Genomic DNA, 24103 nt, shown 5'->3' on the forward strand with positions numbered 1-24103 from the left:
TCAGTTATCCTGATGAAACCTCTGCTATCCATCTGCATCCATCCGGAACATCTGCAGGGATGCAATGCATTAGCATCACCTGCTCCAGAATAGTTATTGCAAGCCAATGCACAGACTGCCCATGGGCATTATTCTTTTTCACCAATCAGGCAAGAGCAGAAACCTCTGGTAAGTAAAAAGTTAACTATGGATGAGGGTAATTTAGCCATGACTGTTCTCAGCTGCGTTTTCACAGTGAGCAGGTCCAAATAGGGACCTGCAATGGGGAACATGGAAAATGTCACAAATGGACTACACTAGCAGTGAACAAAACCAGTCCAAGTTTCACCAGTATTTTGAAGTCACTCTGAGGTGCAACATGTTCTGTATGTGAATAAAATAGTTTTAAGTAGACTTTAGCCATCTTTTCCTGCATCCACAGCCTCGCTGCACTTGGCATTGGCATGCAGATTGGTGTGCCTTTTATAAATTTCGTCAGTGGAATAGGAGTCACCCTGTCCCAAGAGAGGTCTGTGTGATTCCCATAAAGTCCTTTTGCACAGATAATACTGAATATCTGTTCTGTAAGAAAAAGAAACATCTGTTTTCTAAATATAAATACTTCATACATGTGTTCACTTCTCTTTTAAACATCAAAGCCCCAGCATCAGATTCACCTGTTTCCAGCTGAGGATGCAGCACAGCAGACTTTGATGACCTTTGCTCTGGAGTCTGTCTCGCTGTGCTAGAAGGGTCTTGCATCTTGAAGAAGGGAGCCTACCTGAGATGTCCCAGTGCTTCAAGTTGTTACCTGATTTTTCTAGACAGCTGGAGGACTGGAAGATTCAGGCTCAACTGGGAAAGGCTCTTTATGTTGCACTGAGAAGCATTTATTGTCAAGGGAGCCCAAGTGGCAGACCTTCCCTTAGGTATCCCCAGACAGAAGTCAAATCTCCATCAAAGAAAGGGCTGCAGTTTAAAGTTGATACTGGAACTGCAACACAAAACTGACGTGTGACAGACCCCTACTCTCAAAATATACCCCGAGTATTAACTATGGACACTACACAGTACATGCCTCGTTTATATATGGGGCATCCAACACCAGTACTTGTTCTCTCTTTGTTTTATTATGTGGCTGACAATGAGAGAAATACAACTTACATGAAGCTCAAGGTAATGAAAAAAGTGGCAGAAATAATTTCTGTATAGCCTATATAGTATAATTTTTATAAAATAAATATAGACAAAATAAAGTGAAAGTGAATAAAGTCTATGGCTAAATCCCAATTACACTTTTCCAAGATTAATTTCAACACTAACTTTTTAACTGTTAACTGTAGGACAAGTTTTATCTGTAAAGTGATACTCTCTAAAGAAAATTTTCAACTAGTTCAATCAAGCTCAATAAGTATTAATGAAAAAATAAATACTCACTGATTTTAAACTATGCATTGAATACAGACACATATTCTAAAGAAATTTATCACTTTGGCAGACATCAGAAATATGATACTACATCCTATTCTTACTCACTTACTTTCAATCTCCTTAATTTTCATTTCCCAGGGTATGCAGGCTGTCTTAAAATTTTCAAAATCTCTTTGAAATTTCATCCATTTCTGAAAAGAGTCACAGAAAAAAAAAACAAAAACCACACCATCATCTCAGTGCCCAGATGCTCAGTTCTTCCTTGTGCTAATGTAACCCCTTAATCATCCACAAAATCCACTAGCAGAGTCCAAAAGTAATTGTTTGTGAAGAGGATTCTCCTTCTGTATTTTTTTAATATATCTTCTACTGAATTTGTGTGAAGTTCCTATTTCTATCACAGTTATACAAGAATTATTAGCTAATTATTCGCTTTCATGCCAATCTTTTTCCTCTTTTTTCTTTTTTCTCTTTTTTTATTTTTCTTTTTTTGTTTTTCTTTTTTCTTGTTTCTCTTTTTTTTTCTACTTATCTTTTTTCCTTTTTTCTTTCTTTTTCCTTTTTTCTTTTTTCCTTTTTCTTTCTCTTTATTTTTGTTTCACTTTCTCCTTTTTCTTTTTTCTTTTTTTCATTTTTTCTTTTTCTTTCTCTTTTTCCTTTTTTCTTTTTTCTTTCTCTTTTTTCTCCTTTTTTGTTTTCTCTTTTTTGTCTTTTTTCTTTTTTCTCTGTTTTCTTTTTTCTTTCTCTTTCCTCTTTTTCTTTTTTCTTTTATTTCTTTATTTCCTTTTTTTATATTTTTTCCCTTCTTTTGTTTTTCTCTTTTTTTCTCTTTTTTTCTTTCCCTTTGTCTTTCTCATCTTTTGCAGAGGGATGTCTCAAGGGAAAGACTGAACTTTGGATTCAGTCCACACAAATACCTAATCTACACCAAGATAAATTAACTTTCACAAGATACTGAACTCTTGCAAACTCCTGTAAAACAGCTGACTTTTGTTTTGATGAAAAGTTTCAAAAATCAAACTGCAAGCTTTCATTAGAAGTATTTTCATGATAGAATGGTGGAATAAAAGTTTAAAATCCATAGGAAGACAAGGGACACTGCTGTGGGAGATGAGTACCCATGTCAATATTTTTCAGGTTTCCCATCAGCTTCACAGGAAGTTAGTGAAACTCAATTTACCTTAGTCATCATCACTTTGTATGCATAGAATTTTTTTCCTTTTCCTTTTCCAAGAGCACCTTCAAACTTTTCAACAAAAAGTTGTGCTTCCCTGGAAAATGAGGGCAGAAGAGAGATAAAGATTATGTTACAGCACATTTTACATTATCTCTATCACATTAATTTCTTTACTCCTCATAGAACTTTATAAAATCTTGTTCCCTTAGTAATTCTAGGAAAGGAAAGCTCTGAGATTTTTTGATTTTGCAGAAACTATATATGTAATGTATATGTAATGCAAAAATACAAGCAACTTCAGTCACCTGACCTAATACAAACATATTTTTGGAGCTCTAAGACCTGCCTCTGTCCAGTCGAGGTTACCAAATATGTCCAGTCCCAGTAAGTCAGTAAACTGACTTTTGCAGTTCAGCTATTGTCCATTTATGGGATACACAGTTACTCTGACAGAAGAAAGAAGGGTCTTCATGGGGTGCTGCAGATTCTTGGTAGTAATCACCTTTCTTGCTTTCTCTAATCCTTCACTTTTTCCTACTCTTCTAACTTCTTCCTTGTTCTCTTCTTTGACAGTGAATAAAAGTGAATTACCATTTTGATCACCAACATCTGATCTCATTTGTGTCTTGCTCTGGATATATTCAAACCTCCCTCTCTGTGTTCACAGCTTAGGACACATTCCCAGGCTGGGAGGGATATGTGTACACTAGAGCTTTGGTTCCCTACTGCCCACCTTCTCAATACTACATTTAAATTAGCTCTTCTGAATTTTTGCATACATCTTCTCTAGCTGTACTATTCCCAGAGTAATTTCTTTGAAATGAAGCTTCACTGGTCCCCAAAAGGCTAAAATTTTGCCAATAGAGATATATAAGTCAAACAATATATAGATGAAAGGAAGACTTTTAAACTCTTTATATGAAGAGATGAGATCAAGTACATACTAATACTAATGTTTCCTCCATTTAATCCAATTTCCGTTTATGGTTTTCCATAATGTCTCTCCTGAGAAAATGTGTTCTAAAGGCTAAATGCCCTAAACCACTGGAAAACAGACTAAGGATTCTTAACTGTCACTGTATGCACAATGCTGTTAAATGTTTTGTTGTCACACTGGACAGCTTCAAAGCACACAATTTACAATGTAATAATAAACAAAAATTATGATGTTTATTATTGTTTTGTATTGCATAAAGCACCTGGGAAAAGGTAGACAACTGGGGAAAGTATTAATTGTGATGCATAAGATTGTGATGCACATTTCTTTTTTTCCAGAACTGCTACAGGTAAGTTTACCAAGTGAAATTAATTATCATGCTCGTATTTTCTGCTCCTATATTTTTTACAAGAAAGGAAAAAGATAGAGTTAAACTGCAAAATCTGGCAGTGTTAATGGCAGTATAGCAGTTTAGCTGAGATAATGGAGAATTGAAATTACATCAGAAGATGGCCATTAGCCTTGTGATAACTTTTCTAATTTAATAACATTAAAAATCTCAACATCTGTGAAAGTAACTGTGTATTTTTAGTAACTGCAAAAGGTTAGGGTGATCTTCAGCCTGAAGATCTATCAAAGCCTTTCTCAAAAATTTAGCTTGCAGTACCAAGGATCCAAATAAGTGCATGCGTGGGCTCAAAATTGAGTTACTGAATTCAATTTTCAGTCATTGAGAGCTTTCCTTGAGAGCCCTCTGAGCACTCTCTCGTTCCAAGTGTTTTCACCCAAACCCAGCTGGTAAGACATCAGGGCCAGGGCAAGTTCACCTGACCTTCTCAGGACTCCTGCATGCCTTTTCCAAATATTTTAAATTATGAATGCTAATCAAAGCACTTCTTTTTTTTCTCTTTATAGCACAAGGAGAGCAAAGATTCAGATTAGAAAGGATAGAAATACCCAGCCACCCCCACAGCCACAGAACCCACCTATTCATCACCTCAAAAGTGTTCCCTGAGGATCAAGTCAGTGTCCTTCTAAGGGTATAGATCCTTTGCTTCCAGTCATGTGCTTCTGGATCACATTTGTATTCTGTATTTTTAAATCTGATCTTTTTGTATTTAGCTAAATATATCGACACTGACTGGGGATTCTTTATTTCCCAAGCCATTCTAAGTTTTCCAGAGATTTTACAGCACACTGCTCACATATCATTTCTTCATTTTGATTCTCAGAAAAATCTACAATTAAATTGCAGCCCTCCCAAGTAAGTCAGATAAAATAGATTGGCTCAGCTTCAGGAAACCTGTGCCCAAGGGTCGCCTTTAAACCCAAGCCTCAGGATCCAAAATCTTGCTGCTCTCTCAACAGATATAAGGGAGTCCTGACAGCAGATGGCAGCTTCCTCCTAAATTCGGCAGTCAGTGCTGGAAGTGTGCCATAAAAGCAGGCAGACTCAATAAACTGCACACCTATCCCCAGGTCAGCATACTATATTTTACTACCAACTCTATCACTGGGTAACTCAGGCTTGTTCAGGAAAATTTTCTGAAATCAAAATCTACAGAGTAGAAAACTTGTGTTTTCAGTCACTATTTTCAAATTTCAAATTTTTAAATTTTTAAATTTTGAGGTTTTTTCAGTGATGTTAGAAATTTAAGGACATAATATAAAAACAGCAATAAATACAATAAAAAGTCCTTGATAGCATAATGAGTACATTTTGCATCTATAAGTGAATGACTCAAGGTCCCCACAAACTTGTTCTGACATAAAATAAAGTTAAGCCAAAACAGGAAGGAATTTTCCACTCTCAAATTAAAAAAAAATATTTATCTTAAACCTTTTTTGATTTGTTTTAAATTAATGTTGTAAGGTTTGATACTAAGACTAGTTTTTTTTTATTCTCATCTGCCTCCTGGACCCCCACCAAGCAATCTTTTAAGTGTTATAAGCATCTAAGCTTTTTTTTCCAGGACAAACCAAAAAAATTGTTTTATGAAGGTGGTGATCTGGACCTACAGATTACATCCTGCTGATGCTCCTGAATGCTTCCCTGGATTCTGCTTTTCCAGTGGCTGAAATTTCCTCTCACCTTGCACCCCTTCTTCCCTAAATGTTTTGTAACTTATTTTTCTGATTTATAACCTATTTAACTGATTTTCATCCTGTTTCCCTGCACTGGACTTAAGTTCATCTTTGTATCACAATCAACCATTTCTTACTGAGTGGTTACAGGTGCAGTCAACTGAGTCGCACAATGAAGACTGGACCAAAAAAACCTGTTGGATCCATATGTGCACAGTAATTATGAAGTCATTTTTGTGTTTTATCAAAGAAGCATGAAGCAACTCCTTTCACTTTCTTAATAAATTGCTTTCCCATAATTAAAAGTTTGTTGTAGAAATCCTGAAAGAAATCAGCTAAGTCCAAATGGGGGACTTGCAGAAGTATTCTCATTTTCATTTACACTGAATTTTATTCTGATCTAATAACAATGCGCTTGAATTTTTTTTTAATTAATAGAATTGCTGGCATTAATGCATTGACCATTAATGCACACTGACCATGACAAGAAGATGTCTCAAACATGCATTAAAAATTGTGACAATGTTTCCAATTCTTATAAATTAACAACCAAAATAATCACATAGTTAATAATCACCATATAATTAATTAAAAAATAAAATATAGCACATGTTATATGGCCAAAAGAGTGGTAGTGAATAGCATTAAACCCATCTGTCATCCAGTCACAGTGGCACTCCCCAGGCTCAATACTAAGGACAGTCCTGCTTTACTGATGATCTGGAGGAGCGGATGAAGGCCACCCTCAGTCAGTTTGCCTCCTCAAAGGAAGTTGTAGTGAAGAGGGAGTCAGTCTCTTCTTCCAGGTAGAAGCAACAGAACAAGAAGAAGCAGTCTCAATTTTTTCCTGGGGAGGTTTAGATTGGATGTTACAAAAAATTTCTTCACCAAAATATTTTCAAGCATTGGAACAGGCTGCCCAGGGAAGTGATTGAATCACCATCCCTGGAGGTTTTGAAAAGATGTGCAAATGTCGTGATGAGGGACTTGGACTAGAGATGGACTTGACAGTGTTGTGTTAATGGCTGGACCCAATGATCATAAGGTCCTTTTCCAATCTAAATTGTTTTGTATTATTATTATTATTGTATTATTATAATTATGCAATTGAAAGAAATTTTTTTAATAAATAAATTATTTTGTGAAAGAATAGTGGAAGTATACTTTCAGTGTTGGAATAAAAGAAAACTTTGCTGGAATAACAGAACACCTTTGATGTTCTACAGGTATATCTTACATTTTGGTAATTTTACAATAACATTCTATATAACATTCTCATATTGCTTATGATGCTGGAGCCACGAAACAGAATATGTATTCATTCTCTCCTCAGCTTTTCTTCCCCCACCAGCTTTGCAGCTGGTTAGTCCACTGACTAATTACTCCACTGACTGCTTACTCCTGACCTCTGTGGTTTGTTACTTAAGTTACTTAAACCTCCTGGCCTTAAAAGTTCAGCATCAACTTGGCACCATTCAGTCAGGGACCAGTCTTGCCATGTCCTTTCCATGTCTGTGACACACGTCCCTCTCGAATATAGTTCAACAGATTACTTAATTACAGTTTCTGCCTTGATGTCTAAACTACCTAAATGAAAGAACTCTATCTGTACATCTCTGCAGACTTCTGTCAAACTTTGTCTTTTCCTTTTGTGCTATAAATAAAATGTGGAAACAGGAAGAATGAACAATTCTTAGGAATACTTTAGAAACCACAGCAAAAACCAAAAGTACAGATATACATATTCATGCCCACTTGGAAGTAATCAGACTTCACAAACACGAGGATGTGTCAAAAACCACGCAGACCAACAAAACCAAGCTTTGTAATCACTGGTATCATGTGTTAGAGGTAAATTATCTGTATCACAAGATAGGCCAAAGTGTGCCTCACTAGCTAACTGTGAATTTAAAGAAGCTTTAGAGAAAGCTTATTAATTGAATTACAGATGCAAGAACTGATAAATGTTTCAGGGGCCAGGCATTATTGTCCCAGAGAAGCCTGAGTTAATTATTAATGCAAGGTGTGGAGTTACAGCTTCCAAAGTGCTGGGTGTAAGGTACCTCAGGCACTTCTGTGCTGCAGAGAGGATGCATTACAGCTCTTAGAGCTTGTTGCTAATGAATACAATTCGGGTGGATTGATCACATTTTTCACTAACAGTTCAGAAAGGTTTCAGACCCTAAGAACTAAAAGCTCAATAAGAGGAAATGTTGACTCCCCAGGACTTTTTTAAGTCTTAGAAGATTGGCTGAAAACAGACTCCAAAACAATTTTTGTCAGGCACAGCTCACTTGAAAAGCAGTTCAGTAATAATAGTGGGCAAATTATAGTGCTATTTAATACCCACCTGGCTTCCAAGACAACCAGTCTGGCCTCTGAGGCTGTCAGTATGTTCACAGTAAGAGAGATGAAATACTGATTGATGGGAGTACAAAGAGTGCAACGAAAGATGAGAAATTTCCACCATCTCACACATGCACCTTATACATCTTTTGGTTTGTATGCTTATAAAATATCTTATTTCCAATTCTTTTGTCTTGATGGGCAGTCTAAGTCCTGTAATAAAATTAATTATGCTACAGAAATACTTTAAAAAATCACTATAATATATTCTGTCTGTAGCATGTGATCTGCTATGAGAGAGTGACCATATCAGAGGAAAAGGGAAGCACATCAACCTGTTGGAGCTATTCCAAAGGAGAACCACCAAGTTGCTCTTAGAGTAACTTGGTTAGAAGGATTGAGCCAACCTCCTATGAGGAAAGCCTGAAGGAACTAGGTTTGCTCAGCCTGGAAAAGAGAAAGTTTCAATCTGACCTGATTACAGCCTTCCAGTACCTGAAGTACCTGCAAGAAAGGGGAGGGACTTTCTATGGGAGGATGTAGTGACAGGCCATGGGGGAATGGCTTCCAACTGAAATAGAATAAGTTTGTATTAGATATTAGGAAGAAATTCTTTACTGTGAAGGTGGTGAAGTGCTGACACAGGTTGTCCAGAGAAGCTGTGGATGCCCTACCCCTGGACGTGTTCAAGGCCAGGCTGGATGTGGCTCTGAGCAACCTGGTCTAGAGAAAGGTGTCCCTTCCAATGGCAGGTGGGTTGGAATAAGTTTAATTTTAAGGGCTCTTCCAACCCAAACCTTTCTATGATTCTAAGAACAGGTTCTGCTCTGCTCTGATTTTCCTAGGGGGAAAAAAAAAATGTTCTCACGTTTGTTTAGAGAACACAGTTGTCACATCTCTGGATTCTTGTGCTCAGTTCTCTAATTATATGGTACCTTAATAAGATTGCTGTTGGATATAAACTACCCAGTTGCTAATGTACTTTGTGTTTTTATAGCACAAAATTTTGTCTATCTAAAAAGCTATAAGCACTAGTAAGGGAAGTGAGATGAGTATACCAGAGGCAAACACATTTAAACCCTTCCCTTTTTTCATATTGGTGCAAAGGTCAGGCAGAAAAATGCACAAACAGGGATGCAGTTCCCAAAATCCAACCCTCAGATCTAAACTGGGATAACTTTCCCTGAAGGTTTTCCAGTTTGCAACAGCTGAGGCTCTGGCCCATTAATTTTATTTCATTTTTGTACCTTTTTCTAATCCAAAAGTCATAGAATCATAGAATGGTCAAGGTTGGAGAGGCTTTTAAGAGACCTTACATGAAATCATCAACCCAGCACTACCACTGTAACCCCAAAAATACTAAACCACATCAGCAAACAGCAGATCCAGATGCCTCTTGAATGCCTCCAGGAGTGGTGACTCCACCACCTCCTGGGCCAACCAATTCCAATGCATGACTACCCTAACAATGTCAATTTTTTCTAGTAACTGATCTGAATCTCCCTTGCCTCAGCTTCAGGCCATTTCCTCTTGTCCTCTCGCTGCAGGCACCACAGCAGCCATGGGCCCCCACCTCACCACAGCCTCCTTCAGGGGTGTTGTAAAAAGCAATGAGATCCCCCTGAGCCTCCTTTTTTTGAGACTAAACAGCCCCAGCTCCCTCAGCTGTCCCTCATGAGAGATGTTCTTTAGTCCTTTCAGGAGCCTTGTTGCCCTTCTCTGGACAGGCTGCAGCCCCTCAATGTCCCTTTTAAAGTGAGGGGCCAGAATGGAGCGCAGACTTGGGGTGAGGCCTCCCCAGTGTCCAGCACAGGGGCACGATCACTGCTCTCATCCTGCTGGCCATGCTGCTCTTGACACAGGCCAGGATGCCACTGGCCTTCTTGGCCACCTGGGCACACTGCTGGCTCACTGCTGTTCACACAGCAGCCTCCAAATTCCTTTCTGAATAACAGCTCTTGAGCCACCTCACTCCAAGGCTGTAGCGCTGCACAGGGGCTGCTGCAACCCCAGTGAAAGACACAGCACTCAGCCTTGTTGAACCTCCTGCAGTTGTCCTCAGCCCATTGACTGAGCCTGACCCTCTTCAGAGTCTTCCTGCCCTCAAGCAGACCAACACTCCCACCCAGCTTGGTGTCATCTGCAAATTTAGTGAGAATGACTCAATTCCCATGCCCAGACCATCAATAAAAATGTTAGACAATACTGACCCCAAAACTGGGCTGTGGGAAGCACCACTAGTGACTGGCCATCAGCTGGATTTAGCTCCATTCATCACCACTCTCAGGGCCCAGACAAACAGCTAATTTTTACCTATTGAAGAGTGCACCCATCCAAGCCAGTTTTTCTGGAAGGACGCATTGCGAGACTGTGTCAAGCACTTTACTGAAGTCTAGATGGATGACATCCACAGCCTTCCCTTCATTTCAAAGCGGGTCACTTTGTCATAGAAGATGATCAGTTTGGCCAACCACAACCTGCCTTTCTTCAGTCTGTGTCAGCTGGGCTTGATCTGATTGTTCTGCATAATGGCACTCAGGATAATATTTGCCATATTATTTCTTGCCCTGAGAACCGAGGTTAGGCTGTTAGGCCTGTAGTTCCCCAGATCATCCTTCTGATCTTTCTTGTAGGTGAGTGTTACATGTCCTAATTTCTTGTCAGCTGGAACGTCTCCTGTTAACCAGGACTGCTGGTAGATGATTGAGAGTATTTTGGCTCTTTAACCAGTTCCCTTATTCCTGTGGGTTGAATCCCACCAGGACACACCGTGTGCTGTGCGTGTCTTATTCACATAGGAGGACACTAACCATCTCCTGGACTCATTTCCCTGCTACCAATTTCCTACTGAGGCAGCTGGGTGTCATGAGAACAAGTGGTCTTGATGACTGAGACAAAGGCTTGAAGTATCTCTGCCTTTCTCTCATTCCCCATCCCTACACTACCCTTCTCATTCAACAGGAGATGGAGATACTCTTTGACCTTCCACTGCTAATGTTATTTATACTTTATATTGTCTTTAAAAGTAGAGGCCGATCAGGTTCTTGTAGCGTTTTGGCCATTCTAATCTTCTGCCTACATGAACTTGAGACATCCTGGTAGACGGCCCAAGTTGCCAATCCCTCCTTCCAAAAACAATAGATTCTCTTTTTTTGCTGAGATCAAGCCTAATATCTCTGTTTAACCAGGCTGGCCTTTCTTCCTAGTGACTTGTTCTCCTGCACATGGGGACACCCTGTTCCTAAATACTTAACAATTTCTCTTTTAAAGAATATCTAACCTTCCTGGACTCCTTTGCCCTTCAGGGCTGACTCCCAAGGGTCTCTGTCAATCAGTCAATCAATCAATCAGTCAATTCACCCCTCTCTCTAAATCTCTGTCTTGCAAGTAATAATTAATGGTTGTTATCACCTGGTGGCTCTTCAAGTAAATTTGTGCTGACCTGAGTAGTCAGTGACAAGAAGAATGGACAAGTTCTCACCTCGCATAGAAAAGGCAAAGCAACACTCTTCACAAACCATGGAAACCAGTAGAGGGAAAATTACTAGAACAAAAAAACTCTTCTGAATTAGAACATTTGTCTTGGAAATGGTAAAAAGTCTGGACTCTAGGCACACTAATACATTCAGTAGAACAGACCAATGTGCCCCCTGCCCACAGCCTAACAAGTCTATTGGTAGGGCCTGGGGGAGTGGGGATTCTGTTATCTTTTCACCCCTCTCCATGTCTTCCTCCTCTTTTTCACAACTGCAGACCTGAGAAGATCTCACCATGATGTCTGAAGGTGAGTTTAGAGTCTGACAGTATTGATACAGCTCAACTTCAAACTGCAAAGGGACACTGTATCAGAGCAGTATCCTCATCAAGTCACCGTTCTTCAGAGAATAATCATGGGCTGTTTGACACATGGGATGTAAATTAGAAGTTAGAGTTGATCTAAATTGCAAGTGTAGTTCTATTAAAAACGCCATTTTCACAGTGAGCTCTCAGCCATGTTTTGACAGAAGGCATTTTCTGCAGTCATTAGTTCTACATGTTCTAAAATTACTATTCATTCATGCATTTTCCAAAGAATGAAGGAAAATATTTACCATTTTACAAAGTAATCATGAGAGTTAAGTATAAATCATCTTTCCCACCCTATGCAGTTTAAACCATGACAAAATGTTCCTTTGAAAATGCTTAAACAAAATGTTTTAATGATTTTAAATGTCTTGTTTTTTAAAAAACACAAATTTCAGTGGAAGTTGAATCCTTCCTCAAAAATTGTTTGCTCTGACAACACTTTTTTGAAAAAACAATATTTAAAATTAAAAGTCCTAATTGATTCTAACATTAACCATTCAAAATAATATTAAAAAAAACACAGGTTTTTTTGTCTTGTCTTGTCATGTATAGGAGCATTACTAGATAGCACTTTTTTTCCATTTTTGGAAATAAAAGATGGTAATACAGAATGAACATGGAAGTAGGGGTTAGTTTATATAATTATGTAACATTTATCATAATGCTGAGAAGAAACCTCCAATGAGGTATCTCTCAATTGTGAAAGAGGGAAGACAAAGGGCAGGCCAATTTGCTCTCCCACCTATAAGAAGATAATTTTGGTTTTTTCACTGCACATCCCATGATATTCTAAATCCCTCACAAGGAAAGAAGCAGGCAACAGAGGGAAATACTTGCTACTAACAATGGTTCACCAAGAGTTTCAAGAGCCATAAACGTTAACACAAGATTATTCAAAAGTCACATTATTGATTTAAAAGTTTAAGGCACTTACAGCCAGTATGTGTCCATTTTTCATATGTACAAGAATAATGCATATAAAGCAAATCAATGAGACTAATGATTCTGTTATAAATCTTAAGTAACTTGCTGAAATACAGAATATAGATAGCTTAAAATATGCTGATGCTATTGTAACTGTAATCATAATAGAATTCCCATTTATAAGATAAATTTTTTACTTTAAATGGCACAAAAACCCCAGGTCTTGTCTTAGAACTCAGTTGAACTTAGGCTCCAAAGAAACAATTACAAAAGCAGGGCTCTAGAAAACACACTTATAATTGCATTTTTGTATGTATGTCTTGGGATCAGAAAACCATTAAATGGTTTAGGCTGGAAAGAACCTTACAGATCACTTATATTCCAGACCCTCTGCTATCAGCAGGGACACTTCTTACTAGGCCAGGTTGAACAGAACTCCATCCAGCTTGTGCTTGGACACTTCCCAGAATGGAGCATCTGCAACCTCTCTGGGCAGCTTCATCCAGTGTCTCTCTACCCTCACCACAGAGAATATCTTCCCTATATGTAGTCTGAATCTAAATTCTTTGTTTTTATTACCATTTCTCTTTAAGGTTTTATTGCTGCATCTAATTACCACATCCTCCTGTAAAAATCTGTTCCCATCTTCCTAAAAAGGCCCCTTTAAATACTGAAAGGCTGCTATAAGGTGTCTCCAGAACCTTCTCTTCTCCAGGCTGAACAACCCAACTCTCATAGCCTGTCTTTGCAGGAAAGCTGTTCCAGTCTTCTGACCATTTCTGTGGCCCTCGTATGGACCAACTCAAGCAGGTTCCTGCCTTTCCTGTACTGAGAACCCCAGATCTGGACACAGCACTCCAGGCAGCGTCTCACTAGAGTGGTTTAGGGGAGCAGAATCCCTTCCCTCTCCCTGCTGGCCACACTGCTTTGGATGAAGACCAGGACACATTTGGTTTGCTGGCCTACAAACCCACATTGTAAACTTTTCTTTGACTTTCCATGCACCAGCACCCTCAAGACCTCCAAAGGGCTGCTCTCCATCTGCTCCTCCCCCAGCCTGTATTGATAATGGGGGGTGCCCCAACAAAGCTGGTGCACTTGGTCTTGTTAAAGATAATGAGATTCCCAGTTTCCCACTTCTTGCACTTGTCCATGTCCCTCAGGATGGCATCCTGTCCTTCAGGTGTGTCAACTGCACCACTCAGATTGGTGTCATCTGCACATTTTCTGAGGATGCACTTAATCCCTCCGTCTATGTCATTGATGAAATTATTATTGATGAAAGTCATCATTAAATTTCACTGGTCCCAATATGAATGACACCATTTGTTAGTGATGTCCAAGCAGATATTGACCCATTGACCAGCAACTCCCTGGGTGTGACCATTCAGACAATTTCTTAGCAACCACCCATTTAATCCACATCTTTACAATTTGCAGAGGATTTTCTGGACCACTATGTCAAAGACTTTACAGAAGCCCAGCTAAATGACATCCACAGCCCTTTCTATGTCCACTGATGTAGCAGCTTAATCACAGAAGGTTTGGTCAGGCATTTCTTTCCCTGGTGAAGATGTGCTTATTTTCTCAAATCACCTCTCCATCTTCCAAGAGCCAGAGTCTCTATAGGATTTTTCCTCTGAATTTGTGTATAAATAGACTGGGTATATATGTTTCTCTAATTATCACTGCCCACAACTGGAAGTATAAAGGGAAAAACAACCTCTGCACCAGCTTTCCTAACCAGATATCCCAAGGCCCAGAAGAATCTCTTGATCATCCTTGTGCTTGAGCTACAAGTTGCAGCGTCATCACTGCCCACATGGAAAAGCAATAATGTTTAAAATAATGTCTAAAAAAATAGTCTAAGGGACATACCAAATCATGGACATACCAAATCATGAAGTTTCCTTAGATTTGCAAGGAATTATGGGATAGAAGAATGGCTGTAAAAATAGAAGCTTTCTCTATAGGAAGACTACAAACAGATGTTTAATTTATGTTTGTCTGGGGATCCTTCAGCTGCAAATTATCCAAATTTTCATCTGTTCATTTATTTTTTGTGAAATTCCTCTTACCTTCACCATGCTTCTAATCTACATCTCCTAGATACTGTTCCCTTTACCTTCTTTGATTCTTTTCATTATCTCTTTGCAAGTTCACCTTCTCCTTCTAAAGGAAAAATCTATAGACTTTCTACACTATATTTCATATCTGTGTTTACTGCTCATATTAAAAGCTCTCTGCAGGACAGACAATTCTTTCTCTTCTAGATATGTTTTGTTGGTGTCTTGGTATTACTGCAGCAAATGAGTTGCCTAAAAGAAGGGAGCACAGCAGTTTTGTCAAAAGAATAAAGTTCTCTCTATTTACCCAGTTCCTGTGCTTGGTGGAACTTGAAATGTAAATGAATACTTAATTTTTGCTTTCCAAGTAAATATAGCAATAGGTTTGCTAGGGCAAAATACAGTTTTTTATGTGGCATAAATAAAAATACATGAAAATACAAATTCTGCTTTCGAAGAGTTTGCTTTTTCATAAATTATTTCCTTTTCCTTTCCTGAAAGTCAGACTAGGGAGAAAAATCCTCTCCTCTCTCTAGCAATCTTGAGGTAATCCTGCAATTACATTATTTTTCTGAGAGATATTAATGAGATATTATTCTCACCAGCAGATGATGAGATAATGAAATATGATTCTCTTATAATCTGCATCCACATAACCAAAGAAAGGATTTTACACTAGGTTGTAATGGAAATTACAAAAAGAAAAATGTGTTAGTTTTCCATATTTGATTTCAGCTTTACTGGGACAAGAAATCACTGATCTGCAACACCGTTTACCTCCACTTACTGTGAGAATACCTCCTGGGGAAGAGAGATTAGGGGTGGTCTGAAGTCAATTTGTGAGTAGGTGCAGAACTAAAGTGAGAATTCAGAAAAACAGGGCAAAGCAAGATAGCAGATACTCATTATGGAAGTCAAACCATACTTCAGGACAGACAACTTCTTTTTCATCTTCCATGGTTTGTTTCGTAGCGTGGCAATCAGTTTCTTTTTTTCTTCTACTTCTTCTTTCAGCTTGGCCAACTCCTCCTCTGTAATTGGCTCCTCCTCAGATTCAGAATCAGAGCTTCAAACAGAAGCAGGAACAAAAAACATCAGATAGAAATTTTCACAGAACATACTTCATGTAATTTCTGTTAAATTTGAGACTAGATAAATGCTTTCACATTTGCACAGAAGGGAAGACACGTTTTTTTAGACTTGTTATTAATTTTTGTATGAAAGACAGAGCCTCCACACAAAATGCAGAGCTGCAGGTGAACCAGCACTACACCTTCAAAATCACAGGGACAGTGAGCAGCACCCTTGGGGTAAAATCTGACAGTCACTTTTTGTTTCTGCAGCTGTAATCAGCCTCCTAAGAGTCCAACTCAAAATGGTCAAGTGAGGATGCTATAACTGCAGCCATAAAACTGAACTCCTTCACCCTAGTGTGTCACAGTAGAGAGAAGAGACACCACAGCCTCAGCTAAGACAAATTTAAACAGCAAATGACAGCCCATGCACTAACCACAGCTTCTCTGAGCAATTTGATCCAGTGCTACACCATACTCTGAGTACAGAATTTCTTCCTAACATCTAACCCAAATATGCTCTCTTTAATTTTAAAACCTTTCCCCTTGTTCTGCCACCATCTGGCCATATAAAAAGTCTTTATTCCTCCTTTTCATAAGCTGCCTTAAGGCACTGGAAGGCCTCAGAGAGATCTTCCCAGAACCTTCTCTTCTCTAGGCTGAACAATTCCAATTCTCTCAGCTAGTCCTGTAAGAGAGGTGCTCCAATCCTCTGAGCACCATTGTGGCCCATACTGAATAGACTATCACCTCAGAAGTACCCATCAGTCTTACCAATTTGGGCTTCACATGACAAAAAACAGTATCACAGAAAATTTCAAACTACATAAAGAAGAGCTGTTACTTAACAGCACATCTATTTAATGTCATACCAATATTGTGAAGAGCAGGTTGAGAATGGTATGAAAACTGAAGTCAAATGGATAAAGGATAACAAAGTGATCTGTGCATAAAATTTTGAGGGAGAATGCAAAGAGAGTCATGTCTTCATGAAGAACAGAAGGATTAAATGATTTGGTTTGAAAGAGCTCAGAATCCATTGTTGCAAACAGCTGCTTGCATTTTATAAAGTGGGGTGGTGTACCTGATATTAATGATGATTATTATCCATTATGATGGAAGATTGCTGGGTTATGCAAAGTTGGAATTTTCTGGTTTTACAAAGCTGCAGTGAGAGGGTGGGAAATATGAGGGGTTTGTGCTAATGTAGTGAGCTTACTGAGAAAAGGAAGTTTAACAGAAAGCAAGAGGTCAAGCTGGGATAATATGGGCTTTGAGCCCTTTGCCAACTACTGCTTTGTTTATGAACATGTCTCATCTTCCATTCTTCACTTTCCTTTGGAACTGGGAAAATAATAAAAAGTCGAAATTTCAGAGTTTCTTCAAGAAATATGTATTTTCTAGTGTGTTTACATTATGCAGCCAAACTTGGTGGAGTAACAGCAGACTTTTCCTCTATCTCAAGTGGTGGAACACCATGTTATTCAAATCAGGAAATCAAAATTTTGTCTTCCGCAACCATAAGTCTTAGCCTTTCATAAAATGTTTTTATTCACACATTTTAAGGCCAGAAGGGTTCATTGTGACCTGCAGGCTAACATCAAGCATCAAGTGCCAATAAATATCTTGACATCAAGCCTCCATCTGCCTTGGCTCAAATTCAATACACATCTAAGTCAGTAGAGCTCTTGAAATCAAGTTACGCACATAATTAACTTCTTCATTCTATTCATCTCTGGTTTTATGACCTTATTATACATCTCTATTTTGGTTTTAGTTTCATGTCCTCTTTATGGATGCAATCTACTTTTCTCATGATTTCTGTGTATAGCATTAAAAATTAGGATGTAAATGTTTTCTTTGAGCTAAGTTGTTGCAGGATAAGACTGGTATGACTTTGAGAGTATAGCATAACAAAAAAACTTGACTGAATTTGAAATCTTTCTTTCTAGTTTTTTGTGTAAATACAGATAATCCCCATAACATTGCCTGTCAGTAAATGCTACTCAGAAAACATTAGTGTCTTAATCTGCCATGTACCTCCAGGCTTTTCCTGAAGTTTTATACTCTCAAGCAAACCTAATAAAAGTCAGTAAATTTACTCGCAGATAGAGCTATGCAGCAGGAAGAATATGATCCCATTGCTAATTTTTTTTGCTCATGTGATTGCACAGAGTTTCTAAAATCAATCAGAAAAAAAAATGAAACAAAGCAGTAAAGAACTAAACTGTTTTTTAACCCATGACCATCTCAGACCCCCACAGGGAGACTAAAGCAGCAATTTATCATTGATATTTTGGGGTTGATGATTATGAACAGTGTAGAGTAGGCCCTCCTCATGAGCAGTGTAGAGTAGGCCCTCCTCATACTCTCAATAACAGGTAACAACCAGCCTCATCAACAACCATTAACATCTAAAAACAGAAATTTTAAAACTCACCCAGAAAGAACTCCTTCCATCATGACATTACCCTGGGAAACCCAGTACCACAAACTAACCAAGAATGGAATATTAAAATAAAAATAATAAAAAAAAAAACTAAAAATCAATGCAGAGTTCTTCTAGGATTCCCTTATGTCCTTGATGTAGAATAAACAGTGCATGAAGAGGTTTTCCTGATTTAAATGAAAAGTACAGAGGGGGAAGAGGGCAATTGCCATCTATTTCTACTGAGATTCTACTGAGTTGTCCTGTGACCTCACCAAAATGCGCAATGTTACTAGTGTTTAGCAAACAGCCACAATGATAGCAGTAAATACAAAATCATCTCTCTATCAAAAAGTTTCCCTTTTCTTTCTGTTTAAGGAATTTTTTTGTGTGTTTTCTTTCTCAACTTCTGACTTCACTCTTTTCATGATATTCCATGCTGAAACACCTTGGCAATTTAAAAATTGCATCAGCAAGGTCTATGTCTAAACAGTAGAGATCATTTGTTGTGATTAGCTGTCTCATGGACTTGCTAGACAGGCTATATTTCCATACTGCCTTATTTTCCATTCTGAAGCTTTGCAAACCCTTTATCTCAATCACAGCCAAACTGATCACCAGCCTGCTATCCTTCATTCTTGCATTATTTTGTTTTTCTTTTAAGAATATTTTAAACTATTCTTATTCTGCAATCTTTTAGCAGCTCCTGTAAATATAAAAATATAATATTCTTGAATTATCTTAGAGTATCCTCAGTTTTTCCTCAGAAGATGTTAGGCTTTACTACTTTAAGAACAAAGTCTTTTTCCAGGTAGCAATTTCAAGTTATTTAGTCAAAAATTATGTATTTTAGTACTAAGAACTTTGGAAGATAATTAAAAACATTGTGCCCATGTTCAATTTTCTATTTACAGTGGTCTTTTTTAATTAACACTGAGTAAATGTTTACAATGAAGACAAAAGTAAGGCAAGGAACATAGGTTTACACAGTCAGGACTGCTGTTGTGTGAGTATGGGGAACTGCACACATGAGTATAACTGCCAGAGCCAGCAGAAAGAAAGATTTTAGGCACTCTCATTGGGAAGAGAAATGAAGTAAAAACATATATAAATGGGATCACAAAAAAAAATAATATAAGAGCATATCTCACTGTATTTTTTCCTTTCCTTTTACTCCTGCTGTGCTCTCCAGTGATGTCTCTGGGAACAAAATCATCTGTAACAAGTGCTGAATGAGAAACAGGAGTTTCTCTCCCTCTCCACTGAGACAAGTATGCCTAGCTCCCTTTGCTCCTTTATACATTGCTCCCAGTGGTTGCTTCCTTTCAAAAGCACAAGAAAGGACAAGGAGCAAAGGGACGCTAGGATGGCAAAGAAATAGAAATATTTTTCTGAAGTGCTCCCTGTCACTGGAGTCTTCTAAAGACCCCAGGTGGCATTAGATACTTTGGAAAGTTGAAAAGTGACATTTCAGAGGAAATGAGTGGGAGACAGATTGGAGAATCCCATCTCAGTTTTTTGTTCTGGGTTCTTGAGATTTTGGTGTTGATCTTAAAAAGCTGTCTCAAAACTGTCTGGGCAACTAGAATGTGATTTTCTGAGAAGCATCGAGATTTTAGTTCTATGCAGGAAATAAAACTTGGCTTTCTTGGAGGGTTAGCAGCTTGGGGTTTGAGGCATTTTAATTTTGTGGAAAGAAAAAAGCAGGTCAGATCTCACCTGTTATCACCTCCTTCTACTACTTTCTCTTCTCCTGTGTCATTTTTGCTCCCTTTCTCTAAAAAACAGCTCATAAACTTGGGATATAACTAAATATGACTTTCTGGAATGTTTTCATTTCACTCAGCCATCATTTCCTCATCGCAGAACAAAGAATATCTTTACAGCTCTAATTTTACTGTCACAAATAAGGGAGTCATATTGACTCCTGGTATTTCACATCTATAAGTGAAAACAGGTTTCATGTAAGATAATTATGGTTTTATTATAAGAAAAAAAAACCAGCTTAATTACCCTGATCCTGATTTCTTTTTGTCTTTTTTCTTCTTGTTGGCCTTCTCTTTTTTCCCTTTTTTATCAGGCTTTTTGTCCCCTTTCTTCTCATTTTTACCTTTCCCGCTTTTACCCCCTTTCTCATCTTCCTTTTCTTCATCATCTTCCTTGGATTTCTGATTTGCTTGATTCTTCCTGGCTTTTGCAGGTTCCATATCAGAATCACTGGCATCATTTCCAGCTGCTCGCCCTCGTCTACGGCTTCTGTGCCTGCGATGCCCAGCTCGCCTTGTCCCACCTTCATCATCCTCATCCTCCTCATCACCATGCCTGCCTCTCCCTCTGGCATGTGCCCTTCTGGTTCTTGGAGTCGCTCTCTTCCTCTCTTTATCTGTGATTGATTAGAAGACAGGAGGGGTATATGTTAGAAGGAGACCTTTCCTCCTTTGTTCTTACTAATAATCAGAAAGCATCTGTGTCTGGCCTCAAAACAACCCACATTACTGACCTGTTCCTTTGGCAGTTTCTTCATTCTCAGCTGCACTGCCTTCCTCATTGTCATCACTGCCATCTGTTAAGTGGGAAAAAAAGGCATGTGAAGGGTAGATCAATCATTAGGAATTCAGGGGTCTCAAGAAATTCTTGGCAATTACTGCTTTGTACTTCTTTAAAACAATTTATGAACCCAGTGTTTTGGAACATGACAAACAGTTTTCAAGAGGTAAGATGAAGACAGAAAAAACAGTTACACTTTCCTTCAGATAAATAAGTCTTAAAGGTACACCAGGAAGAACTCTTCCTTATGGAAGCAATATATAAGAAAGGAGGATGCTAAAAACACCCTAAAATTTGGAGAACAAGGATGAAAATTCTTCTCAGACAGTTCTCTGAGATTTTCTTAAACATGAGATATAAATAACTGGCTTGGATTAAAAAGCTAAAAGAATCATTTCCTGATTTGACTGACTGGAGGTCCAGACCTGCAGCACAGCTGAAGAGTGCAGTTCCAGAAGAAAGAGCAGACCTACTCTCAGTTCCAGCAACCAAATCTCTAAGCACAGGGACAAAATTTGATCCAGCTCACTTGTATGCTCTACCACATGCAAATTCTGTTCTACCACTCTACCACTTGAGATGTTTTTAACATTGAGGACTTTAGAGAGATAGTTTATTTATAGAAGATTGTAGTGTTTCTCCTAAGGAACATCTTTGGTTTGGAGTAGATCTCTTGCTTAAGTTTTCATTCTCAATAAGTTCAGTAAGAGACAATGTCTGTGCTACCCATCAATAAGGAGAAAAGTATCCACGACATTTGCCTAGTACACTTTGAAACTGCAATCACAGATTTATAGCAAATAAACTAAATAATAAAAATACTTTCACATGTATTATATCCATCATATTATCTAATTTATATCTAATTAATGTGTTCTTTGAATACATTGGGATGAACATATTGCTTAACATGTATCCTGAAACTGCTTCTGAAACTGCTACTGATATTCCTTAGAAAAGTGTATTCAGAAGCAATACTTGAGAAGCCAGGTTCTAATGGGCCCTTTTAAGGTATTTTTGAGCTTGTGGCGGGGGGGAAAACACCTTAGACACATCAGCTGTATTTATAGAAATAGATGGTAGCAGGAAATTAATGAGAAGACTAACAGAGATTACAATGAGATAGTACAAGTAGGTAGGTATCGTTCCATTTCTATATAATCTGTATATTCCCTGTGTTTATTCCCAGTTCCCCCTCTGGACAGGTGATAGTTGCTGAGCCTTACAGTTGCATCTTTCTGGCAAGAAACTGCAGGTATCCTCCTTTTTCAATCATCTCTAACATTTCTGAAATTTTCTTTCTCTTCTTTCTTCACACATTCCCTGGTTCCCCTGTTTCTTTTATAAATTTTACTAACCACTAGCAACTCATTGAAAATTTATACACAAATTGATTCATTTAGGGACTGCTGTGGCTAACTATGAAGGGCAACTTCTTGGCTTTGCCTAGCATCAAAGAAAAGGAGTAAAATATGCCAGGCTTCAAACAAGAAGGAATCCAGGCTCTTATTTCACTATGCACAGTAATAGGCAAAGCGTTATTAACCAGAATTTAACTGGCATATTAAAAAGGAGTCTAACTTCCCTACACAAAACATCTAATTGTAACTAACACTTTCTACCACTTCTACAGCATCTGCACTATAAGTTTTAAGATTATGCAAAAAATATTGTCATTCGATATCATCACTGGAATGTGACAATAAATGCTCCTTTGTTCTGCTTGGACACATGCCTTCTGCTGTTGACAGTAACAGGATCTCCTTTGATAAAGACCATTGTGCTGCCATTGAAAGCTTGCAAAGGTGAAGACAGACACCTCTAAAGAGATACTTCACATGCAACAGTAGGGCACTATCTCCTATCGAAACAAATGCTTTGGCTGATCTCCTAAAGCCAAACAGGAATTCTCAGAAAAGAACTTTATTGGTTAGAGATTGGCCTCAGTGCAGCCTGATGAGCCCATATGACAACCAAGCAAATGGAAGTTTATCATACATATGGAAACATGCATCAGCAGTGAAGTCTACCAAGCTTGAGTTGACATCATAGTGACATAACAATGACAGTGACAAGGGATTGTGATACACAGAGACTTACTTACACAAGGTAGAAGACAGATGCTGGAGTCTGTTTAATTCTAGTAGCATGAGGACAGCAAATTCATTACACTGAAAATTTGAGATAAAATTCTAAGCTGACTTAAAGAATTCAGGCTGCTTGAAAAGAGCATCATAAAGACTGTTATGGGTGAGCATACCTGAGTATTAAGTTCTGTATGTTAACAGGGTTTTTTCATCTGAATTATCAAGTACATGAGTGATAAAGAACAATTTTTTAAAAAATAAAGAAAAAGCCTAAAATCAAACAGAAATAGATATTGCCATAAAACAAACCTAGAAAGCAAGACCAGTGATTAGATGGGATTATCATCTAGAGATGGGTACTATAGACATGGCCAGAAAGCACCAGTGCACCTTCAAAATTTATGTCTGCAAAGGTTTAAAATTGTATCACCAAACTGAACTTCATATGGAGATAAAGTGTGTTAATATGAAGACTGTTCTGTCACAGGTGTGTCCTTCTCATTTTGGTGCATCAACAAAATAAGAGACCTCTTCCTGTTCCTTGGGTATGACAGATACAAGCAGAGCGCATTTTGCTGAAGCTCAAGTAAGAACTAAAAGTTATTGATTATGACAAGTGTGATAGCAGTTGGTGTTGTTTAGAAGAGAAAAAATCACGGAGGAGAGGGAATGGAAGAACTCTGTCACCCCTGAGAACTGTGCTGAATCACATATATGCATGGGTTCATGTAAGCTACCCCACACCATACCCATATTGCAGCTACCCCTGGTAACTTGTATTTCAGACAAGCTGCATTAATAACTTTGTGTGTCTGATTGTTTTGTACTTATTATTGAAAGACCAGTGCTGATAGCTGGCTGCGTATTTGAGTAATAAGAGACAAATAAACATTACCGTATAATTAACATATCATAATATTATTGTTATTGTTATTATTGTTGTTGTTATTGTTATTATTGTTGTTATTATTAAGCTATTTCAGATCATAAACTCCATGATACTTTTCAAAGAGGAAAGGAGCAGGTTAGGCAGCTCAAAATGCAGCAATTCAGGTGTTTCTATAAAAGCCTGTCTCAATGAATTATCAGAGAAGCACTTCAACAATATTCAAACATAAATTGCTCTTCGTGATGATACTGTATGTAAATGCAGTTTAACACTTAATTTAAATGTTCT

General features: G+C 38.1%; 1 protein-coding gene across 1 annotated transcript in view; it reads right to left on the minus strand.

The window, feature by feature from the left end:
- The window catches only part of TMC1 (transmembrane channel like 1), a 55019-nt gene that overhangs the window by 25906 nt on the left and 5010 nt on the right, over positions 1 to 24103 (minus strand). Inside the window, 5 exon segments of the mRNA XM_088054433.1 lie at positions 1520 to 1601; positions 2591 to 2681; positions 15717 to 15857; positions 20306 to 20675; positions 20793 to 20855. Of these exon segments, the coding sequence (XP_087910559.1) occupies positions 1520 to 1601; positions 2591 to 2681; positions 15717 to 15857; positions 20306 to 20675; positions 20793 to 20855 (747 nt within the window).

The sequence above is a fragment of the Pseudopodoces humilis genome, chromosome 4 (genome assembly GCF_049639895.1).
Source record: "Pseudopodoces humilis isolate 2021_Gansu_Grassland_sample_001 chromosome 4, ASM4963989v1, whole genome shotgun sequence".
In the NCBI taxonomy this organism is placed as follows: domain Eukaryota; kingdom Metazoa; phylum Chordata; class Aves; order Passeriformes; family Paridae; genus Pseudopodoces; species Pseudopodoces humilis.